This window comes from Ochotona curzoniae, unplaced genomic scaffold, assembly GCF_017591425.1.
Source record: "Ochotona curzoniae isolate NIBS_2020 unplaced genomic scaffold, NIBS_Ocur_1.0 contig_1274, whole genome shotgun sequence".
Lineage (NCBI taxonomy): Eukaryota > Metazoa > Chordata > Mammalia > Lagomorpha > Ochotonidae > Ochotona > Ochotona curzoniae.
Window position 1 is genome coordinate 27,821,477 of NW_024465023.1, and position 24,906 is coordinate 27,846,382.

At 41.9% G+C, this 24,906-nt stretch overlaps 1 protein-coding gene across 1 annotated transcript in view; it reads right to left on the bottom strand.

Moving 5' to 3' along the window:
- Positions 1-24,906, bottom strand: part of PHEX (phosphate regulating endopeptidase homolog X-linked) — a 190,010-nt gene that overhangs the window by 146,699 nt on the left and 18,405 nt on the right. The window contains exons 4-5 of the mRNA XM_041002049.1: positions 6,452-6,538; positions 4,761-4,987 (exon numbers count right to left, since the gene is read on the bottom strand). Of these exons, the coding sequence (XP_040857983.1) occupies positions 4,761-4,987; positions 6,452-6,538 (314 nt within the window). The remainder of the gene's footprint in view (positions 1-4,760; positions 4,988-6,451; positions 6,539-24,906) is intronic.

A 24,906-nucleotide genomic window follows, 5' to 3' on the forward strand; every position in this document is an offset into this window, starting at 1 on the left:
TGAGTCACCAAGCTAAACCAGAGCCTAATCCTTTCCCATTACACCAATGTTTTCCTAAAAATACAAATTATACAAATTTGCTAACTACCAGTAAACTAATCTCTTTAATAATTGTTTTATTTATTTCAAAGCAGAGTGACAGAGAGAGGGAGAGACAGAGAAAAAGAGATCTTCCATTTGCTGGTTCACTTCCCAGAAGGCTGCACCCAGGATGCAAACTTGCACTCCAATATGGGATGATTATCCCACTGTGAGACAATTCCAGCACCCAATACACTAACTTCTGCTATCATGCTCATTCAATGCTGTCTAGCTCTCAAAATTAAGAATCTCCTGTTGTCTCTGGATATATTCTTAAACTTTCTGTAACTATGTCTGGATTAGGATGTCTATGGCTTTATTTTCTTTAGGGAAAGGCAGTTAATTCAGAAATGTGAATATTTACTCAGTGAAAATGCTACAAACAAGGACAGAAGTAAAGAAAATTTGTGCTGTGCTCCAATGCCAAGCAACGATCAAGGATTTCAGTTTGGAAACAGCTGCCATCTTGGCAAAGAAAAGCAACAATAAGCACAGGAATACTTCCATACATTTGGAGAGTTTTCTATTCCCCAAAGTTTAGTGAGGATTGATTGAAAAGACTATTAAGTATGCAAGGCAAGCTGCTAAAAATTGATTACCAGAAGTGGATGCTTGGCCTAACAATTAAGTCATCATTTAAAACATCTGCATGCCATACATAAGCGTGTCCATGTCCAAGTCCTTCCTCAACCTCTTGATTTTAGCTTCATGTTAACACATACCCTCAGCAGCAGCAGTGAAGTCTCAAGTAATTGGGCTACCCATTCCCACATGGGATACTTGATTTCAGTTGCCAATTGCTGGCTTCGGCCACAGCCAGGATTTTTTGTTAGCCATTGTGGAGGGCAGTACTGGATGGAAAATGTCTCTCTCTCTCTTTCTGTCTCTTTCTTTGTATGTACATATACCAACAAAATGCACATCTGCTTCTTCTTTGGAGCTGATTCCAACACCAACTGTTTCCGTTTTTTTAATTTTTTTTAATATACTTGAGGAAATCAGGACAACTGAAAATGAACTGGATATGTTTAATTGGGAGTTATTACTTTTAATATTGTAAGTAAAATCTTTTCCATTAGATAAACACTGAAATACTTGCCAACACAATGATACTAGGTTTTGGATTTGCTATAAAATGTCCCAGCCCCCTCCCAAAAGAGGAGGGTTTAGATAAACCAAGAACAGTACAACGTTGAAGGTTTGATGAATAAATTGATGGTTGTTACATTCTTTTTATTTTTTGGTGTATTGCTTTCCATTTAAAAGCGGAAATGTTTAAAGGAACATATTCTATTATGTGACTATGTCCAGAAACCGGTGAAAAATCAAGTTTACCCTTTTCAATTATTTGTGTGTCAATCAAAATCTTTCATCACTCAACAGAGTTCATAAACTTAAGCTTGAAAGGCAGTCGCCAGCCTACCACAAAATAGCATTTAAGGTTTCTAGGAGAATGTTTTAACTGTTCCAGAGCTAAGAATGAGAGTCTTTAGACATTATTTTAAAAAGAAAGAAAAAGATTTCAGCTAACAGCAACTATCTAGGTTGCCTTGTACATAGGAAGTGATCTATTGCTTGGAGAAAAGCAGCTAAGGCTGGTGGGCATTCTGAGATTGGGTCTAGGGGAACCCTGGTCTGCGGATGGTCCAGGCTAGTCTAGGCTGACACACCTACTGTCTAACACTGCAGCTCCCACTGGTGAGCACAGGAGCTGGGGCTGGTGACGGACTGGGCTGGGCAAGGAAGCAGCATCCATCAGCATGTGAGTGGGCTGAGTCTGGGGACAGGTCAGGCTGAGCTAGGTTTCAGCACCCAAGGTTGTGCATGAGAGCCAGATAGGATGCAGAATAGACCAGACTAGGCTGCAGCACATCCTGGCACATTAAAAAAAAATCAGGTCTGGGTTTGGGCCTGCTGGGGATTATTGGGGGTTTTGCTAACTAGGCTACATCACCTGCTGGTATGCATGAAGACTGGGCCTATGGTGGACTGAGCTGCACTAGGCTATAGCATCTATTGGTTCACTTGAGAAATTTGGCTGAAGGCAGAACTGACCAGGCAGCTGCATCTACCAATAAGTGCATTGGTTGGTACATGTGACAGCCTGAACCTGACCCCGCACTACATGGCACATATGAGAGTCAAGTTTAAGGTCACCCCAGGTGAGGTTTCTTGGGGGCTACTAATTAGACCACTGGACCCAGACCCCAACCACAGGGAAAAATCACAGGATGTGTAGTCCAACCTTGGAGTGTATGTATCAGGACTGGACCTCATCAGTTGCTGATGCCAGCATAGTGGTCAGCAAACCCATTTGCACACAAAAAAACATGACAACAGGCACAATTGAGCTACCAGAAGTCATCAAGTGCCTTGTCAAAGGATGGAAAGCAGAAGAGGTTGAACAACTCTCCTGGCCAAGCTTTGCAGCAAGTTTCTGGGCTGTGGATGCACTGAGATACACTTAGTCAATCAATAGAGCTTGAAAGATTTTTTTCAACCCTAATACAATGAAGCTGACAATATCTCAGAACTATCAAAGCCACTAAATAACAACACCCACAGAACACTCTCCCCACGTTGGGGTCTCTAAGGCATATTCAAATGACCGACCCCCCATCCCTGAGTGCTGATGTTGTTTCACAGCAAAGAATAGCCCCCTCCTCTCCCTCCACTTGTACACACAGGAGAAAAAAAAATGAAAACATTTGTCCCATCCACCTTCCTCCGGAGACTCACATGGGTGTGTATCCCTCTAAACTGTGTAAGCAACGTTAAAAAATAAAATATAAAAAGAAAAGAAAGGAGCAAGAGAGAGAGGCCTGGGGATTTGGGAGCTGGTGCAGTTATATCATGGGCTAAGCCTCCATTGCTGTGCAAACACCCCATATGGGCACAGAATCAGGTCCTGGTTACTCCACTTCCAATTTACTTAACTGCTTACATACAGCCTAGGAAAATAGTGAAGAATAGCTTAAGACCTTGGGCCCCTTTACTCACATGGGAGACCAGCAAAAATTTACTGGCTCCCAGCTTCAGATCAGCTCAGCTCTGGCCATTGCAGCCATTTGAAGAGTGAACAAGCAAATGGAAGCATGCTCTCTCTCTCTTGCTCTCTCTCTCTCTCTCTCTCTTTAATAAAAAATAATTCTGTTTAAATAATGAATTGGACCCAGTATTATGGCTCAACTGGATAATTCTTCCCCTGCAACCACTGGCATTTCATATGGGTGCCAGTTCATGTCCAGGCTGCTCCATTCCCAACCAGCTCCCTACTTGTGTCCTGGGAAAGCAGTCAAGGATAGCCCAAAGCCTAGGGATCCTGCACCTGAGTGGGAAACCAGGAAGAATCTCCTGGCTTTGGATCAGTTCAGCTCCAGCCATTACGGTCAGTTGGGGAGTGAACCAGAGGATCTTTCTTTCTGTCTCTGCCTTTCTGATAAAAAAAAAAATTAATTAATCTTAATAAAAAAGAGGAATCTATCAGTTCAGGAGAAAGGTCAATTGGATTGCCACTATCAGTATGTCTTACATGGTATGTGTCATCCTAATAAACATCAGATGACTCAGTATCATGTGATAGATTAATCACCCAAGACAATGACCTCCATAACTGAGAACTTCTTATGTAGATGAAAATTCTTTCTTTGCCCAAAGGTTTTTACTGAGACTTGTATTGTTTAAACTAGAGGCCAGAAAGCAGTCTTTGACTCAGCCTCCCCCGCAGCCTCCGCATTCTCCCTGCCCAGCTGCTTTACCAGGTACAACAGCAGAGCTGAGTCATTGCAACAGAGGCCAGATGGTGTACAAGGCCTAAAGCAAGCATTATTTTGCCCTTTACAGAAAAAGATGCCAACCTCTGCTCTAAATCCAAATATAAACTTCAAGGTTTGGATGTTGGGAGGTTGACATGTTAACAGACTCTAATCTTTTTATCCTTCTATTATTAAAATATCCAGCATGTAATTAATACAATGTAGCTTGAAAAAATGAACCAGAATTGGGGGGGAATCAGTGGTTCCATAATATTTTCACTGTTAGTCAAAGTAACTATGGAAGGACAAAACCCAGCAGGAACAAAGTGCAAAACAACTTGAGAAGTGGTCTTTGAATTCTCACAATGTTCTTTCACTATGTGTATTTCCTGACAGTTTCCTGACTTTGCCAATGTGATCCCCAGAGGCTATCCACCTGGTTGGCTCCTTTATGGAAGACACACTCATTCTCCCACCGGTGAGTGCAAGCAGGCACTTCAAGATTCTCCTACTTCATCTTTGCAAAGGAAGGAGAGATCGGGATTGAGGTTGCCAATAAAAACTGAGGCCTGTATGCAAGAAGAAATTAGTGAAAGAGGAAAAACAAATCATGGCCCATATTCTCTCAGTCAGAAAATGAAGAGGCAAGGGAAAGAGGGACTTCATGAAGTCCTTGGTGATAACAGGCATTTGGGGACCCTGTCACATGTCCCAAAGGGATATTTGAAGGGCAGAACACAGAAAACTTGCAACTCACTCCCTGACTTCCTCAAAGGAGAACAAAATGTATGTGCTAATGATCTCCATTCTAGCTCTTAACACCCAACAGAATTGTTATCATTAAAGCAGCATGTGTCTCTTTACCCAGAAACACCCAAATTGCTCAGCTTGACCTGAACAAAGATGAGTAAGTCCCACATATACCTTTAAGATGTGTTCATTGGATGCTTTGTCGTCAGGTGATACATACAAACGGATGAACACGGAATTGCTGTATTGACCACGAAACGTTGCAAGGGTCTGCAGGAGGCTGAACTTTCTCTCAGACCAAACACCTTCAGGACCAATATTTGATTCCAGCACTGGCCAGCGGAATGGGGAATGCCGCAGGATGTGCAGCAATGGCTTGGCATCTGCTTTCTCAATCGCTTCTGAAGGGGAGCAGATGTGAAGGGAGAGTTACATTTGTAAACTAGCCCTGCAGGCTACAATATAAGTGCATCTTTTCAAGAGAAAATTTCCGTTCAGAGCTCAACTTAAAATTTCAGCTGTTAAGGAAAAGTGGGGTGGACTGGACATAAATCACAGAGATAAAACTACCCATGACTCACACTTAAATGCTAAAGCTGGGCTCTCACCAGGAGAGTGACCAGGGAACTTGTTAGATACTCCCTACACTAGAAGATATGCTCATGACTTTGAGATTCGGATAACCCAAACTAAAGGAAATGGCTCAGTAAAGCCAACCACTCCCCAATAAATGGGAATGAATGCTTCAGTCTTTTGTCTTTAATGCCCTCTTCTAACACACCAAGTAATCACCAGATTCCAAAACCAGTTAACACAGTTGTTGCAGGTGCTGGCTTCTTCTGTGATGGCTTCTAGAAAGAGAAACAATTATGACCTGTCATGATGGCCCAGTGGCTAAATCCTCACCTTGAAATCACTGGGATCCCATATGGGTGCCTGTTCATTTCCCAGGCAGCCCCATTTCCCATCCAGGTCCCTGCCTGTGGCCTGGGAAAGCAGTCAAGGATAGCCCAAAGCCTTGAGATCCTACAACTGCATGGGAGACCCCCGCCAAAAAAAGCCCCTGGTTCCTGTCTTGAAATTGGCTCAGCTCCAGCTGTTGTGGTCACTTAGAGAGTGAACCAGCAGACAGAAGATCTTTTTCTTGTGACTCCTCTCTGTAAATCTGCCTTTCTAATAAAAATAAATAAATCTTAAAAGAGTTTAGAGTAAGAGAAAGGCATTTTCCATGAAAGAAAGAAAGAAAGAAAGAAAGAAAGAAAGAAAGAAAGAAAGAAAGAAAGAAAGAAAGAGAGAAAAGAAAGAGAGAGAAAGAGAGAAAAGAAAGAGAGAGAAAGAGAGAAAAAGAAAGGAGGCAAATGTTCAGCTCACTCTAGTCAGACTGGAGATGTTCAGCAGACAGGTCAGAGCTACCCACCAAAGCAGCCCAGTAGGCTGACAGAGAAGCCAGGCACACTTGGGAATCTGGATTCTGCCTGGCTGCAAGTGGTGCTATGGAACAAATCAGCACTGCCAAGTGCACTCCTTCACAACCTCTTGCTCACACTAGAGCCTTGCCACTGGGTTCCCATTGCTGCATCAGCTCCTGTGGAGTTCGCCTTGCTCACGCTATCCAAGTTTCTATTCCTTTGCTACCCAGAGGATCTGAGTCTCAGAAATAAGGTTACTTCTTCTGCCAAGCCAGGAAGAGAACATTGACTAAGACAGGAATATGCAGTCTTTGAAAATATTAGCTTTCCTGAAACAAAACCTTTAAATTTTAATCAAATTATTGGTAGTTCTCTTTTCCCTCGCACAGTATCTTGAAACACTAAGAGAATTCAGGAGGATAACGACGGTAGAGATTTACTGTCTTTGTTACTCACTCTCATTCATGCAGGATGAATAAAGGATTTTGGCTTTTTGCACAGCTTCAGTGTCCCGTCTTCTACTGATTGATTTCTCCAAAAGTGCTGAAAAGTTAAGAAATGATTCATTAGTATCCACTCATTGTGGCGCCACATCGGAGGCCACTGAGTGATCAGAAACTCGTTTCCATAAAATTAAAGGTAAAGACAAACAACTCCAAAAAAGGCACATCTAGAAAAAAAAGACATGCAGACAGCAGAATCGATTCTAACAGCTGCCTGAGGTTTAAATAAAAACAATTTGACATTCTCTTATCCAGGGCTCTCCTAACTTGGAAGAAAGCAACAGCTCAATTCGCAAACAGAGAGGACTGTCTACAAGGGTTAATTTCTTCTGCCACCTTAAACACAAGGAAACAGAATTCACTTATCCCAGAACCAAAAATAACTGAATTCTGTCCCTTGTTTTCGCACCAAACAATATTCTCAACAGAGGCAATTTCATCAGGGTCGGGTTTCCGAAGATTTCCTCACAGTGCAGTCTCCCAGCGAGGTCACCTGGAAGAAATTTCTCATTAGAAGATTTAGTCAGTGTTGCATAAACATGCTGTGGACATGGGAAAGGAAACAGAGATGCAAGATTGGAAAGCAAAGCCAAATTGCCTGAAAACCTGCCCATTTATCCATGCCAACTCCTGACCAGTTACAGGAGGCTATGTGTACAAAATGGTTGTCAGGCCCACCTGGAAAATGATTTTCTGTTTTTATAAAATCACTAATAACACTGTATTGAAGATAGAAAACAACACTTGTCACTATTTCATTAAGTAAAAGGAAAGTCAGAGCTCAGTGTAAATAAACCTCTACCAGAAAATGCCCTGAGAGTGCTTGACAGTATCTATTTACCAAAACAAAGCCCAAACAAAACAATCCCGATGCTGGTGGCAGCATAATGGCACTGCCTTCACTAACACTGTCAACCTGCTGTTGTCCAGACATTCGGGAAACGAACTAGCAGCCTCCCAAATCCCAGCACACCACATGTTCCAGCAGCACTCTGCGCAGCTTCAGCACACAATGTAAGACGCTAATCAAGTTCATAAATAATTGCCTTTTCCCAGAAGAGAAGTCAGCTGCTCAAGTAGAAATTCTATCCTTCAAAACATGCAACCCAGAGTATGCTGTCCAATTCTTTAAAAGCACCTGTATATAAAAGAAGTCCATATAACAAGAGGACTTTCAGTAAAATAAATTGAGTAGGAGGTAGGTGTTTTCAATTATTGCAGCTTGTTTGATATTTCTTCTGTATCATCACAGCAATAAAATCAAGGTCACTGGCACCAACAATAAAGGAAGGACTCTCTTTTAATACACAGGAAGTTCTAAAAGCATGTCCACATATATTTCTCATTTAATCAGATCAGGTGCTTTTCTACCATATCCATCACACAAGCATCAGTCACATGGCAGCTGGGGCGCCACGTCTGGAGGGAAATAAGCTTATTTTCGTAAGGATTCTGAGGATGTTCTGATGCTACTCCACAGCCTGCAAACATGAATGCCCTAGGGGTCAAAAACAAGCCCCTGGAGCAAAAGAACTCAAAGCCTAAACTATGGACCTGTGTATGCTCTCAGGGCATGCTGTGTAGCATACAAAAGCTACCAGAGGACACACACGAGCCATGCGGGGCAATCCCGAATCCTAACCTTTTAGAAATATCAACACTTTGTATAATATTCTAGCCTTTGTACCAGAATTTGGCTTTAGAGACACAATGAAGCTCCTTGTCACATCCTTTTCTTTCCTCCTCCTTCCCTGCTTTCCATAGCAAGCAGTCAGGAAGCATTGATATGCAGACAGTGGCGTGGCAGTAGATGCAATCAGCATCTACTTCATTTCTCTCTGCATTTGAATTAGCAGTAAGAGGAATAAAATCTATCTTGAAGCATCATTGATGAGCTGAAAACAAAGCCGGCCTATTACAAGCAATTATTTGGGTTGTTTAAATGACCTGAAAGCATTAAAAAGGGTGTGTGGGGCACTCAGCAAGTGTCATTCTCATTACAACCTGTGTCATGTCTTGGAGGATTTCTCATTCCTTTCCCGTACTCCAGTCAAGGTATTCCTCACTATCCAATAATAGAAAGGGAAAATTCCAGGGCTGCAAGCCTGAAACTTCCAAATTGATTTGACAAGTCCTTCTGATCAAATCTGAACATCATATATATTATAGCAAGTCGTTTTCTTCTTTTCATTATGCTCAGTCAAATACAACTGGTTCAGGGAATGCATTTCACCTAGCAAGATAAGCCACCTGCATTCCATATAGGAATGTCCAGGCTCAGTGTCCAGCACTGACATGGGAGACCAGGACTGAGCTCCTGGTTCCTGGCTCTGTGCCCAGCAACTGTGGGCATTTAGGGAGTCAATTAGAAGATTGAAACTCTCTCTTCCCCCTGTGTTTCTCTCAGTCTCTCTGATGCTTTGCAGCCCTCACAGTTCCTCAAACCATTTTAAATGAGTTTTAAAAAAATATAGGGTCCCAGCCCAGCACGGCAGCCTAGTAACTATATGCTTGCCTTGCATGTGCCAGGATCCCATATGGGTGCTTCTTCATGTTCCAGCTGCCCCACTTCCCATCCAGTTCCCTGCTTGTGGCCTGGGAAAGCAGACGAGAATGGCCCAAACCCTTGAGACCCTGCACCCACATTGGAAACCTGGAAGAAGCGCCTGGCTCCTGGCTTTGGATCAGCTCAGTTCTCGCCATTACAGCCTCTTGGGGAGTGAACAGTAGCCAGATCTTTTTCTTGTGACTCCTTCTCTCTGTAAATCTGCCTTCCCAATAAAAATAAATAAATCTTAAAAAATATGTGTGTATGTACGTGTGTATAGATAGATAGATGGATAGATAAACAGATAGATAGGCAGGCCAGTGCTGTAGCATAGTACGTAAAGCCTCAGCCTAAGGCACTGGCATCCCATAGGGACATATTCTGGATGCTCCACTTCCATTTCAGTTTCTGTTAATGTTCTGGGAAGGCAGTGAAGGATGGCCCAAGTGCTTGGTCCCCTGTACCTACATAGGAAACCTGAAATAAGCTCCTGGCTTCTGGCTTCAGACCAGTCCAGCTCTGGCTGTTGAGACCATTTGGGGAGTGAACCACTGAAAGGAAGGTCTCTCTATCACTCTGCTTTTCAAATAACAAGTAAATCTTCTCTTAAAAAAATCATTTAAAAATAAAACACTGTAATAGAGTCATTAGACTTGGGGGGGGGGGGGGAATTTTCAATCCTCTTATCAGGAGGTCCAATCTTACATTCCTAATACTTCCTAACCAGAATTTGAACAATTTATCTGATCTCTCTAAACATCAGTTTTCTCACCTGTAAATGTGGATAATGATTGCACTGCTAGGATGTGGACATTGGTTTGAAAGTGTTAAAGGCTTAGTGCCCAGGCCATTGCCACAGGGAAAGAATCTTCAGAAGAGACGGCCTGATGGAAGGACATCGGGGCACTTCTTAGCTTGTTGTTGGATACCTTTCAGCACATGCAGTGCCATTTGCCATGGGCCCCTCACTAGAGCAAGTCTGTACCATGACATTTGGATCTTCAACCTCCAAAATTAAGAACTAGGCAAAATCTTGCTTGTCAGTTATTTCACTACAGCAACTACAGCTGATGAATGAAGCACACAGCCCTCAGGGTTGTAGTAAGAATTTAAAGTTTTTAATGACACACAGTCCCTATCTTAGTGTCTAGGCACATGACAAGGTTAAGCAATAAGTGGCAGCCTGAACAGCATTACAGACCCAGTCTGCCAGTCTTGAACTACAATCAAGCTTTTTCTGGTCCTTCCTCCATAACTGTGTTTGTTTTCCACCTTCCTTAGAGGCTTGGTGGCCAAAGGCCTGTGCTAACCCAAGAGCCTGCCATTCCATGGGCAGGCAGCTCTTATTCATGAACTGCACCTGCTTGAGCTACCCACCTAGCCCCACGCTCTTAACTGCCTCACCTTCCACAGCAGAGCCAATGCTAAAGAATGGGTATTTTGCAGCCACTGTTAACTTCTAAAAATAGTTTATTCATATTCCTCATCCCAAATGACCCATTTTCTTAGTTTATGGAAAGTCCTTCAACAAAAGCATAAGATAATCTGCCCTAGGAAACTGCACAGCTCGTAATTCAAAGGATTTTTACAAAGCAAATATACCCAAGTAATTAACACTATATATTTCTATTTTAAATAATTTGTTTCATTTTTATTTGTTTGAAGGATAGAGAAACAGAGAAAGCTAGAAATGTTCCGTTTCAGAGCTCACTCCTCAAAGGCCTACTATAGATGGGACTGGTCCCAGCCAAAGCCAGGAGCCCATAACTCAATCTGAATCTCCCAAATGGGCAACAGGTACCTAACTACTGGATGCAGTACTCACTGCCTCCCAGAATCTGCAGTAGCATGAATGTGGCACCAGACGTATCCCCAGGACATGAACTGAATGACTGATATTCTGGAACACTAATAATCCATGGGAAAGGTTTTGCTCTTGTCCCTAGAATTTCCTGATGGATCTTCAAAACTGTGGGTTTTCCTATAACTCATCTGACCTCAGAAGTGCAGCAACTCCCTTGAATACAATGCTGCCCCTGGAAAAGTTCCACTGGGGGTTCCAGATGCTCCACTTCTGATCCAGCTCCATCCTACTGACCTGGGAAAAAAGCGGAGAATGGCCCTAGTGCTTGGATCCCAGCACCAGTGTGACAGACCCAGAACTCCTGGCTTCATTTTGATTCAGTTGCAGCTGTTGTGGCCATTTGAGGAATGAACCAGTAGAAGGAAGATCTCTGTCTCTCCATCTCTCTGTTACTCTAACTCAGAAATTAAAATAAATCATAAATAAACACTAATTTCTGTACACAAAAGGCACTTACTGGATGTCTTGCATATAAAAAGGTAGTTTCAGAAGAAAGATAAAACTTGTAGGACTACAATATTTTGGTTCACTACAGACTAGCTGTCCCTCGTGCTAGGTAACTGAAGCTTCTGCAATATTTAGAATCTACCGAACCAATTCTGTTGAAGAAATTTCAACACATACAAAGACGGGTTTTGTTTTTGTTTCTTTGTTTGTTTGTTTGATTTTTGTATTTCCTATGAGCAAAAACCCACCAAGAACCTTGGAGGTTGGCTGATGCCTTGAACTTGAGATGGCTCAAGAGCATAGGATGCATTTCCAAGCATTCTTCTTTGTGTTCTTTCTCCTGACCATGCAGCATTTCTTTGTGTTAGTGCCTGGTCTAAAGGTGAGCCTTTGACTTTCATTACTTTGTGAGATATCAATGAATATTGGTTCCATCTGTTCAACAGCAACAGCAATTGCAATCTAAAACTTTCCCATTCAAGTCACTAAAGTAAATTCTCAATTCCTCATAGGGTATTTCACCTTCTCTTTTGGAAATCAGAGGTAATGCCCTCCGTTCTAGTGACAGAAAGCGCATGAAAATCAAGATGCCAGAAAATCAAATTTCTATTTTAAGTTGCCACATCTACATAAGAAATCCAATATTTTCTAGGCCTATGTATTTTTTAAATCATAAAATGCTCTAGTTTCTCCTTGGGTGGTACTTAAAAGCCACCTTTGAATGGTCCACAGTTAAGTGTCACCTTTAATCTTACTATTTTTAGCCCTTCTTCATTTTCGACGCTACAGATTTCAATTTGGTTTCTGGGTTTCTCAATTTATTTACTGTGGTGCAAAAATTCATCTTGCAAACTCACACTGCATGGGTATTAAACCCTTATGCAGTTAGACCTTGTGTCTGTAAATCAGCTTGCAAAGCCTGCTGTTACTGCCAATAAAAAATAAAATGCTAGCTATCGGAGTCACGGTCTGGGGCTCCCAGGACCCTCATGTTCTCACAGGAACTGTGTGACACTTCTGCACTCCACAGCCCCTCAGCTAGTCAGGCATGCGATTCACTGAGTCTGTTTAACATACTGAAAAGACAATAAAATCTGATATTTCTCATTCTTCTAGAACACTCTTATCTAAAGATAGGGAGAGAAACTGTCAGAATTATTTTCTCTGTTCCTATTCTATGATCATCTTATAAATGAGAATTATTGGTTAGCATCAGCTCAAAAAAAGGGGGTAAAGAACAGATTACCAAATAACGCAAAATACCCCCAATTCAACATAAACGATCTTTGTCCATAATGAAATCAATTTTATAAATATGCCAGATATTTAAAGACTTTAATGCAAAAACAACCTTTTTGCATTCACTTAGCAGTGTATTTAAAAGGATTAAACTTTTCTAGGTTATACTTCAGAATAGCTAAATTTCAGAATTACTTTTTAATGGCATAGCATTACAACAAATCTGTCAATGTAATATTTCAATCCATAAAAATAGCTTTCTTATTTAGATAATTTATATCTTATAATACCATGTTAGGCCTATGCCAAACTTTCAGTCATTAAAATTCATCTTCAGTTTTTTTTCCTACAGTAAAAACTTTAAGTAGGTAATTTTCCCTGTCTTTCAACTGAATCATCTTAACAGCACAAGGCAAAGGTCATGTGTGGTTATATGATTGCTTACACCCTGCAATGGTCCTGTGTGAGTAAATCAAGGGGAAATACGTACATATATATGCTTTCTCTTCATACATTTCACATTTCTTTATACAACCACTGCTTTAACCCAACAATACATGAGTGTCTTTCAAAGAAAGATCACCAACCTAAATTCCCTCCTTTGCCATTCCTACTCCAGTCAAAATCAAATAAGGAGATTTTGTGTTTATAGTGATATTGTCACTCATCAGCTCCATTTTAACTCGGTGTCAATGAACTTCAAGAAGAGCACTAAGCTGTTTGTCACAGTTTTGGAAATGCTCTCCTTGCCACTCAGCCATTTGGATCTCACTGAATTTCTCCGCTCTGCCAAGCCCAGTTGTCAAACATTCCTTTCTTAAAAGTGAAATTCAATAGGGGCTTGAGGTGAAGGGTGACTCGGTGACTCACTGACTCAAAAGGGCAAAAACATCAGCACCATGGGCAGGAAGACTTTAAAGTGAAAAAAAAAAAACAAAAACAGAACACAGGGCATCTATTTTGAATCCTGGTTTATACCACACCCTAAGGGAAGGAAGACGAGTATAAACATTGAATCCCTGAAATGCTAACACGTCTGAGTTCCAGATTTGACAATTCCTCCCTTGGCTATGACAGCAGCATCAAAATACAGCAAACACAGGTTTATAAAGCCACTTCCCAACTAACTCGTTTTCCCTCCCACCTTCCCTGAGGAGGTGAAAGACGGAGGGGTTCTATTCCTGGCTGTTCAAACCGTAAAGTAGAATAGAAGAACTATCGCTATAGACTTGGGATTCTGAGAGTGAAGAGAAGCTTTCCTTCCTTCTCCATCCAGAACTCTATCCAGAACTCTGCTCCCAAAACAGAGGCAGCAGTAGCGCTTTGGACACAAGCAATGAACACAAAAGGGCCAAAAGCCGGAAGGATAACAAACTACCAGATCTGCTGCCATGTCTTCCCTGGTGGCCTCTGCCCCAGGCGACTGGACCTGCTTGGCAAAGGAACTTCCACAACCCAAAGAAATCAGAGGCAAGACACAGGAGGCAGGGATCCTTCATGCAAGCAGGGAGACACTAGAGAAAAAAGGATAACCAAAAGCCTTTCAGAGTTTCTGGGAACAAGAGAAACAAATGCTGCCTTCATCTGGATGCCAAGCTAGAAAACAAGTCAGCAGCATGGGACCTGCAGAACTGCTCTCCATAGGTCCAATACCACTTCCAAGCCACTGTCCTAGGCACCACAGCGTGTTCTGTCCAGGGGTCCCTCACCAGGACATCGTCCCACGACTACATATAGCTACAGGATCATCTCTAACACCTTCATGTGTCCTACAAGGCCCTTGTCTTTCCCATCAGTCTTGTCCTTTTCCTTCTCCCTTCCAACTCGGAGCCCCATCACACTAGGCTGCTTGGGTTTCCTCAAAGGCACCAGCTGGACAGAGCCTTTGCTCCTGGCAGCTCTTTCTGCCTGGGTTAAAATTGGAGACATTTGAAATGGTAGACCTATAATCTGTGGGGGAGAAATTATATGGCTGGATAGGACTGGGCAAGTCACATCATTTCCTTGACCTTCACTTCCTCGGATGTAGGGCAAAGACAAAAATAAACAATGATGGCTACCGGCATCACAGAATTAGAATGAAGAACCATGAGAAAAAAAGCCAGAAATTTCTCTAAAGGAATAAAATTAGTAGGAAAGAATCCTTGAGCCTTGGAATAGTATGCCTGTGAACTTAGAATAGACCAGCAGGTAATAGAAGCAGTTCAATTTAGAACCTAATCTAAGGGGCCACTACAGGAAGTCCCTCCGGGTAGAGACTGGGTGAATTTTTATTTTAACACACATTTGTGTCTGTGTGTTTCTCTTTATCACAAATATCAGTGTCCATACATTTTCTATTAATGAAAAGCAAAAATTTCCTCCCATTTTATAAGTGAAAAGGTTCACAAATGTTTACAAAGTACTTCTCACTGTGCACACATCAGCACCAATGAGGCTTTCCACACAAACACATCTTGCTTATGAAAAGCTACTATCCAACCAACACATAATTAATTTTCCTGATATGAGTAGTGCTTTTTTACAATGTTCTCTTGATGCTTTAAAGCACATAGTCAATCATTACTAATTCATTAAGCATTCACATAGATGCTATTAATCATGATGAACTAATGTGGTATTAATGAGTAGGTTATTAATCTGCAATTACACGCAGATTTCCTAATATATTCAAGTTGCCCAAGTTTTTTGAAGAGGAAATCAAAGGCAAATGAAATGTGCAAATCTTTCATAGAACAAATCGAGGGGAGAATCCTCTTTGCCATGGGCAGGCGTTCAGCCTAGAAACGACCACATCATGTGGGATGCCTGCATCCCATATCAAAGTGCCTGGGTTCAAGTTCTGGCTGTTCCTCCAGCTTCCAACTTTGGCTCACCCTTGAAGCCAGCGCTATCACGTTACCTCTGGGATTTGGGACCCTGACACACATATGGGAAACCCAGGTTGAATTCTTGGCTCATGGCTTCAGTCTGGCACAGCCCCCATTTGTGGTAGACACTTGGGAAGCGAATCAACAGATCGAAGAGCATGTTCTCTTGCTCCCTTCCTCTTAAAAAATGAATTAAATAACTAAAGCCAAGGTTCGCTAAGGCAAATCATCAGGTACATTTAACGGAGACTTTTGAAAACACAGAAGCATGATGAATATAGCAAAGCTGAGGATCGCTGATTCTGAGAAATACATTTTATAGACTGTGTTTAATGTGATCTACAATACACATTTTTTTCCACATCTTAAAAATTAATCCAGCCCCCGGCATGGTGGCCTAGCGGCTAAAGTCCTCGCCTTGAACGCACCAGGATCGCTTATGGGCACCAGTTCTAATCCCGGCAGCCCCACTCCCCATCCAGCTCCCTGCTTCTGTCCTGGAAAGGCAGTCGAGGATGGCCCAAAGCCTTGGAACCCTGCACCCATGTGGGAGACCTGGAGGAATTTCTTGGCTCCTGGCTTCAGATCATTGCAGTCACTTGGGGAGTGAATTATTGGACAGAAGATCTTCCTGTCTGTCTGTCCTCCTCTGTGTATATATGACCTTGCAGTAAAAATGAATAAATCTTTGGGCCCGGCACGGTGGCGCAGTGGTTAAGGTCCTCGCCTTGCACGCCAGGGATCCCATACGGGCACTAGTTCTATCCCGGCAGCCCCGCTTCCCTTCCAGCTCCCTGCTTGGGGCCTGGAAAAGCAGTCAAGGACGGCCCAAAGCTTTGGGACCCTGCACCCGCGTGGGAGACCCAGAGGAGGCTCCTGGCTTCGGATCGGCATAGTTTCGGCCCGTTGCACTCAGTTGGGGAGTGAATCATCAGATGGAAGATCTTCCTCTCTGTCTCTCCTCTCTGTATATCCGCCTTTCCAATAAAAATAATAATTAAAAAATGAATAAATCTTTAACGAAATTAATCCAGCCTGAAATTCTCTTCTAGGCACAGTCATGACTTAAGTGCCATCACCTGCAAATGAGTGAACCTGACCATGGTCATTCTTAGAATAAGCACTTCACATGAACTGGGTGCATGGCTGGTCAAAGTAACATTTCGAATGGTTTCAGAAATATTTCACCATGACTCAATGATGAAACAAAAACTTACTGCACATCCAAAACTGTCATTCAAGAGTAAATTCCCTGAGATAACTGGAGAGTACTTTTCAATAAATGATGAATCGCAATTGCTTCTATGAGAAATAGGACAATATGCTGTAGGAAATCAAAACATTGATGACCCACAATGAAGATTTAGATACCTTAATCAGTAGTATTGACACTTGCCTTATTTTTAAGATTTATTCTTATTTATATTGCAAAGTCAGATATACAGAGAGGAGGAGAGACAGAGACAAAGATCTTCCGTTCATTGATTCACTCCCTAAGTGGCCGCAATGGCCAGAGCTGAGCCAGTCCGAAGCCAGCAGCCAGGAGCCTCTTGCAGGTCTCCCATGCAGATACAGGGTCCCAAGGCTTTGGGCCCTCTTCGACTGCTTTCCCAGACCATCAGCAGGGAGTTGTATGGGAAGCTGGGCTGGTAGGATTAGAATCAGCACCCATATGGGATACCGGTGCATGCAAGGTAAGGTCTTTAGCCACTGAGCTATTGTGCCAGGCCCAACACTTGCCTTTTTAGTGGATACAAAGAATAATATATGACACAAAATAAAAATCTAAATAAGGCTAAAACAACTCCTATGATCACAAAAATGCCAAGTAAAAAAGCACTGTATAATAGTTCACTGTTTCTTAGCACATGTGAAATGAAGCATAGTATAGCTGACAATAGTTGTGATCCAATGAAATATGATATTAATTTTATGAAGGTGGTGGAAAACTATGTGGTGTTCGTGTGTCCTCTGGCTGAGTTTTAAATCAAATAAATACAGTAATATTGCACATACTGAAGAGCCACTACCTCAGAAGACTTGGTATTTTCATTTGGGGAAGTAACAAGTAAACTTGTTGGGAATATTGAAGTCATGTTTAGATTTAATCCAAAGAAGCCATCATAAAAAGTATTTTAAATAGCTTTAAAAGCATTTTAAGGACAACTGAACCTCTAGGTGAGAGGAAATGTTTTCATTTCTGAATATTGGATTTTCCATCCAAGACCCAGGGGCAGAAATCCAAGCTAGGCCAAGCGGGGAGATGGGTGTGAGGCCTCTGGCAGGAAGCGCCTCCCGACATCCCGAGGCCCTTGGGCCGCCCAGCCCTCAGACCTCAGCAGGAACCACAATTGCCTCCTTTCCTCACCCAGCGCCTCCCACAGATTCCCCACTGGACGTGTTCTATTCTGGCAATGGCCTGCCGCTTCCAATCCCAACTTCCTCTTCTGCATAGCTCAGAGATTCCAGAGTGTCACCAACGCCCCAGCATCAATTACAAGAACAGAATTTTTGGTCTTAATTTACTTTCATTGGTATGTCTCCAGACCAATATACAGCTCAGAAGGGAATGAAGTTTCTTTTTTTATATTCTTCTGGGTACTTGGCCAAAATACTCGGAGGAATTAATAAATGAGCTATGGCACATTCTTTCATGTCACCTAGCAAAGCATACTGCCTGTTCTTATATCACAAAATTCATAGAACCTTCTGCAATGCACACTGGCTCCAATTCGCAGTACTCCGGGCATCTCCTAGGGAAGAGGGGCACAGGCTGCATGCCAATCACATCAGCATCACGGAGCATTCATCCCAGGCATCTGGGATTCTGCAGAGCAGCCAGAGCTGAGAAAGCACCAGTGTGGAACGGTCCTGTCCAGTACAGAAGGCAATGGCACACAAGGCTACTTGGGCACTAGTACTGTGACTGGTCTGGATGATAGAGTGCTACCAGCCAACAAAACACAAATTTCAAAGGCTTCTAGGAAAGAAATAAATGAAAATGGCTTATGAATACATTCTGACATCGATTATATGCTGAAATGGAAGTATTCTTGATATGATACATCATTTCAACTATTACTATTTTTAATATGGCCAGTAGAAAACAAAGCTATATGTGACATGTAATTGTGACTCATCTTTCTATTGCACACTACTCTGAGCAGAAAAATGAGTCACAAACACAAGTCACACATAACTACCTTCTAGTGGCCACATTTTAAAAATAACAGCCAAAATTATATATCTTGCAAGCCATTAGTCGTCTGAACATGGGTGAGTTACCTCTCTCTAAGTCTGTTTTCAGAGTTATAAAATGAAGATAATTCTACTTCCGTAGGTTTCAGAGCTCTTTCCAGGTACCAAGGGTCAAACAGCCTACATTCTAATTCTGGCTTCATCGCCTTCTGGCTCTACAACCTTGGACGGGGTACCTGCCAGATGCCTCCGTTCAATTATCTGCAAAATACAGGTAAATTAAATCTTACATCTTTCAGACATGTTGGAAGCTCAGTTGAGAGAGTTCAACACATGGCAACTGGGAATTATGAAATACTGTGACCTCTGCGAAGGACCTGGTCCTGTTAAGTTATTCCCCAGGTCATACACCCTTAACTTAATTATGGGAGAGTCTATTAATGACTCACTTCACAGTAGTAAAAAGAGAATCTTGCCACTTTACAAAGATGCTTGAGCCATCCACACCTTCGGTTAGAGTTGAAAAGTACTCAGAATTGAAAGTGAGAACACAGCTAAAACACTCTCATCAGGGTATTTGAAAATGCAAGCATGATATTTTCAACTTAGCTCACCCTGACATTTAAGTCTGCAACCAACTCTCCAAATGTTTCAGAGCCTCCGTTTCTCCATTTGCAATAAATGAGGAACAATGGGGAAACCTTCACCCATCTCTCCAAAGCACTAGAAGTCAGAGTCATCAGCTTCTGCTGTGCAATCTGGGTGCTCTTGGAAACTGCTGCCCCAAAAATGCCCATATTCTTGTCTCCATTATTACTCTACTCTCTGGCAAACAGTGGGAGAAACACGTGGCATCTTAGAGGTGCTTCAGGAATGCTGAAGGCCACAGCAGCTCACATGAGTACGCCTCCAAACTGCTACCACCAAAGCCAGCTAGGGTTTTCCTTCTCTTTTCAGTCCTCCTAATTCAGGAAGTGGGCCTTCAAAAATATGTAAGGCTCCTGAGCCACTGCACAGCGGAATATTCTTATACACAGCAGCCATACCAAATGGGAGCTGGGTGTGGGTAGGTTGAGAAGTGTCGGCGTGGGTGTCTGTGTCTTTCTCAGGATGCACATATCCTGTGTCATTAGTCATGCCAGAGGACTTATTTTTAGCCCCAAGAATCTAAATTTAATAGACAATCTTCTGAAGTAAAATGCTTCTTTCCTTCTACAATATTCAAAGCTAACTTGCAGGAAACTTCTCATAATGTGTTACAATAGTTATGTTACAAAAATGTCCCCCTCATCTACTCTCCCACTTCTTTTTTCAGTCAATATTCCCATTTCCCAGCATTTTTAGGCTTCTGCTCCACTTCTCAGAAATCTCTGTCACCATAAGTCAAAAATCTCGTAACTTCGAGGGGCTATTCAGTTTATTCATTAAGACCTATCTTGGGGGCCCGGTATGGTAGCTCAGCAGCTAAAGTCCTCACCTTGCATGCGCTGGGGTCCTATACAGGCACTGGTTTTAGTTCCAGCAGCCCAGCTTCCCACCCAGCTCCCTGTTTGTGGGAAAGCAGTTGAGGATGGCCCAAAGCCTTGGGACCCTGCACTCAGCTTCAGATTGGCTCAGCTCCAACCATTGCAGTCACTTGGGGAGTGAACCATCGGACGGAAGATCTTCTCCTCTGTCTTTCCTCCTCTCTGTATATCTGGCTTTCCAATAAAAATAAAACAAACCTTTAAAAACAATTTAAAAAGACCCAACTTGAGATGCCAACACCGATATCAGTGTGTGTGGCTTTGAGAGTTGGCTCTTCGACCAATTCCTGCTAATGTACACCTAGGAAGGCAGCAGGTGAAGGCTCCAGTGACTAGGTCATTACCACCCAGGTGGAAGACCCAGGGTTTCCAGCTTTGGTCTGGCACAGGCGCCAAAGCACTGCACACATTTGGAGGAATGAACCACTGGATGAAAGCACGTGCCCTTTCTTCCTCCATCTCCTCCTGTCTCTCAAATTAATAAAAACAATTTTTTTTCATCTCACAAATGGATTGCTACCTCCTTCAGCCATGATGCTCTTAATACCCCTCCCCTAACAGCCCAACAGCTCACTCATGCCTCCCTTCTGACAAGGTGAATTTAGACTTGTTAATATGCTCGCTGCCCATGAGTCCAGACAGTGGATAATTCAAAGCTGTGGCATGACTAAACACATGGGTATGTACAATGATGCACCCAAGCCAAAACACCTGAATTGGGATATAACAAGAGGCTAAAGGTAAATAAAACAATTTTATTTAAATGTAATCTTCCCTTGGAATCTCACTTCCAGAACTTCTGGAGTGGTTGCCTTCCTGCAAATTCCCTTTCAAATTCAAGAAAGAGATTTTGTCTGCAAGACAACAACTAGCGTTTTCATACACCATGCAGCATGCATTATGAATAAATACTCTGCATTATATATAACTAGTTTTCACAATTGGCACAGTTGGCAAATATTTTGAATTCTATCATAGCAAAGACTACATTGGTAGTCTAAAATTGCTCCTCAGCTTTCTGAATTCATGATAAGCACATGGCAACACATAGTAATTTTACCTGGATATGTATTTATTCTACTGCACAGATAATCTTATTAAGCCTGCACTTAATAAGTTAAAGGACTGGTATCAACATAAATCGTCAAGCACAAATCTCCAGTTTCATTTAATATCCGTACAAGTACATATTAACTGCTGGTAATACACTCATTATCAAAGGAGTTTAGACAGTGGATTGTTCTAACATTTGGAATGAGTAGGCTCATGAGGCTGTGTAAAAGTCAACTCCACTCAAAACACCTGAATGAAGATGTGTCAAGAGGCTGGAGGGAACTAATGATCCCTTCTTGAGTCCTACTATTGCAACCCTTTACATAAACAAGAGCTCTTGGTGCCTTTTCACTGCCCACCTCCCCAGGGCAGTCTTGAACACAACGTTTAGAAGTGCATATATGAGAAACATTAAGTTTGCAAAGAAAACAGGTATTCTGAAGCACAGTTAACAAAACAGCTATTATTGGATATTCGTAATATGTGTGCTAGTTAATTAGCTCATTAAGTAAGAAGACATAAATAAGCACTGTTGATAATGAATAAATGCATGCAGTTTTGAAATAGTAATTCAGAGACGGCATTTCAAGAACCTGCAATATCTACAATAAAATAGGAGGGAAAAAGTTTGGTTCCTACATGAAAGAGTTCCAGACACTGCAGCCCAGGACCTGCAGCCTGTCAGAGATGAGACGCATTTCCTCCCGACAGTCCCCTGCTGGGTGGGGCTTAGGGAGGTCTGAGGACCTACACCCAGACTCAGGAGTTGTGGCCATTTGGGGAGTGAATCAGTGGATGGAAGAGCTCAGCAACCCCTCTCCTGGCTTCTTTAGCTCATGTAGCTGTTGAGACAAAGTACTAATTCCAAAGATAACTACATTTTCCAGAATCTTGAGAAAGAAAATAATTTCTCTATCTGAAGAAATAGTTCCTAACCACCAGTTGCTGCCGTTTTTGCATTTGACAACTTCTTCCTCTTTTCCTGCACTCCACACAATGTGCTAACTACCAACATTCAAACAGCATAGGCAAGTGGCAGAAAGAAAGGTAACAAAGTTTTCAAAGAAAAGTATTTCCTGGGCCCCTGGCACAGCGGCCTAGCAGCTAAAGTCCTCGCCTTGAACGTACCGGAATCCCATATAGGGGCCAGTTCTAATCCCAGCAGCTCCACTTCCCATCCAGCTCCCTGCTTGTGGCCTGGGAAAGCAGTCAAGGACGACCCAAAGCCGTGGGACCCTGCACTTGCACAGGAGGCCTGGAAGAAGTTCCTGGCTCCTGGCTTTGGATTGGCATTGTACTGGCTGTTGCGGCCAATTGGGGAGTAAATCATCAGACGGAAGATTTTCCTCTCTGTATATCTGACTTTACAATACAAATAAAATAAATCTTTAAAAGTAAAAAAAGAAAGTATTTCCTATTGCATTTTCAATGTCTTCACTGCCTACAGCATGCCTTGACACAAGCAGGACTGAGGATAATGCAAAATTGTTATTTCTTGTGTGGTCACAGGAAAAACAGGTAATGTGGTCTGTGGATAAAAGCAGTCTTTTCTGACTACCCTTAAGCAATGAAATTGGCACGTAGGCTTGGGACCATCGTTAGAGCACAGCACATTAAGCTGCTGCCTGTGGCAACAGCATCCCATATGGGCACCAGTTGAAGCCTCAGCAGCTAATGAGCCTGGGAAAGAATCCAAATGTGAGACCCGGAAGAAGCTGCTAGCTTCTGGCTTTCGCCTGGCCCAGCCCTGATTGTTGTGGCCATTTGGGGGGAGAACCAGAGGATGGATAATCTCAATTCCGCAGTCTCTGCCTTCCTCTGTAACTCCGCCTTTCAAATAAATATATGTCTTCTTAAAAAAAAAAAAACAAAGTTTATTTTGATGCAAAAATTCTTAAATCAATGCATAATTTTCATAATATACATTATCCACAAACTTTTTGAGGTTCCCTCAACAGAGAACTCATTCAAAATGACAGGAGCCAAATTTTCCCCAGCAATTAAAAGCCCACCACAAGCTCAGCTCTTGCACATCTCGCCTTTACTTGTAGTCCTCCTCTTGACATGACATTGGTTCCAAAGCACTTCACAAAGCAGGAGCACAGTTTAACTCATGGTTGTTTTGTATTTTTGGTACAAGGAAAATGGTACAACTCACTACACTTCAATAATCTGAGCTTCCTGACTACCAAAGAACATTACAGCAGCTGCACTAAAACTTCCAGGTTTCTATTTGCTGTAAAGGATGATTTGGTCAGGATCATTTATCGGAAAAGAAAATAGAGTATACAGGGAACATGAGGGGTATTCAATTATGACAACAATTTGAATCTCAGCCAGCAGGTATTTACAAATAAATAACCAATACCTGAGTCACTATCATCTTTATCTGTTCACTAATACACAGTCCCTATTTCCTCTTCTTGTTCCGTTGAAGCTGTATTTTAAAATAATATACTGTATTTCCCTGCAAAATACTGGCAAAGATGGTTATTCCATAGGCGAGATGATCTAGCACCCTCTGAGTCATCTGTCTCCTTCATTGCCTCAGGTTTCCTAAGTGCCCCTTGACTGAATTTCCATCTGCTCATTCATAAGCAATGCAAGTTGGGTCTTCCTCATACTCCCATGAAGACAAATTTGGGGAGTTTTCTATGATGGGAATTCCAAGACCACATGACCATATGTTGCCTTTCTGTTCTGTTTTGTTTTCACTAAAAAGAAATGCTTCTTGGGAAAACAAGAAATAATCTTATTTTCCAAGTAGAAATCTCAGTCTTACACACCATTGAAAGGAAAAAAAATTTACAAAGTCAGGTTGCTGACTCCAATGGAGGGCAATTTTTCATCAGCCAGGTCTGTCAAATCCATTTTAGTTCACAAATTGGACAGCCGTATCTGTGTGTTCTCTATCAGCCATAAGAAAATAGTATTCTTTCAGGGAGTGGTATTGGGTTTTATTTTTAGATGTTCTCTATTTTTATCAACACTGAGGAAAAATACGTTGACAACATTCAATATTTTTTAAAGTATATGATATTTATAAAGAATAAGATCAGAATAAAACAGCATGTGATAGACGTTAGATCATGAACTTTAGAAGTATCTTGGAAACAAAACAGAGAAGCATAAATATTTATCAAGGGTCTGCTATATATCAGGGACTAGAGCAAACAGTTTAAATAGGCAATATGCCTCAAACTTCACAAAGGCACTAGAATACTGGTATTCCTGTCTCTGTCTTACATATTTAAAAAAAAAACTGAGGTAGATGAGATCAGTAACTGGCTCAAAGAAAACAGTATAAATGAAAAAGAACGAGGATTCAAACCCAGCTCTTAGGGCTTCAAAATTCATGCTCTGGGGCATTTACTATAAGGAAAGAACTGGAAATAAGCTACAGGGTAACATCGGCATTGGTTAGATGACTTAAAGCATATCCTTAAAAAGCAGTCATGGCAAGTGAGGGCATAGATCGGCTTCTGTTGACACGAAACTAGGTGAACATGTCAAGTAAAATAGAGATTACAAAAATGTGTAACATCTCTTTTAAAATATGAATTTAAATTCATACAAGGGACTTTCAAAAACCCGAAGGAAAGAAAATTTAAAGATAAGTTTCCTAATCCATTAGTAGTTTCTTCATAATATGTACTTTCCAGA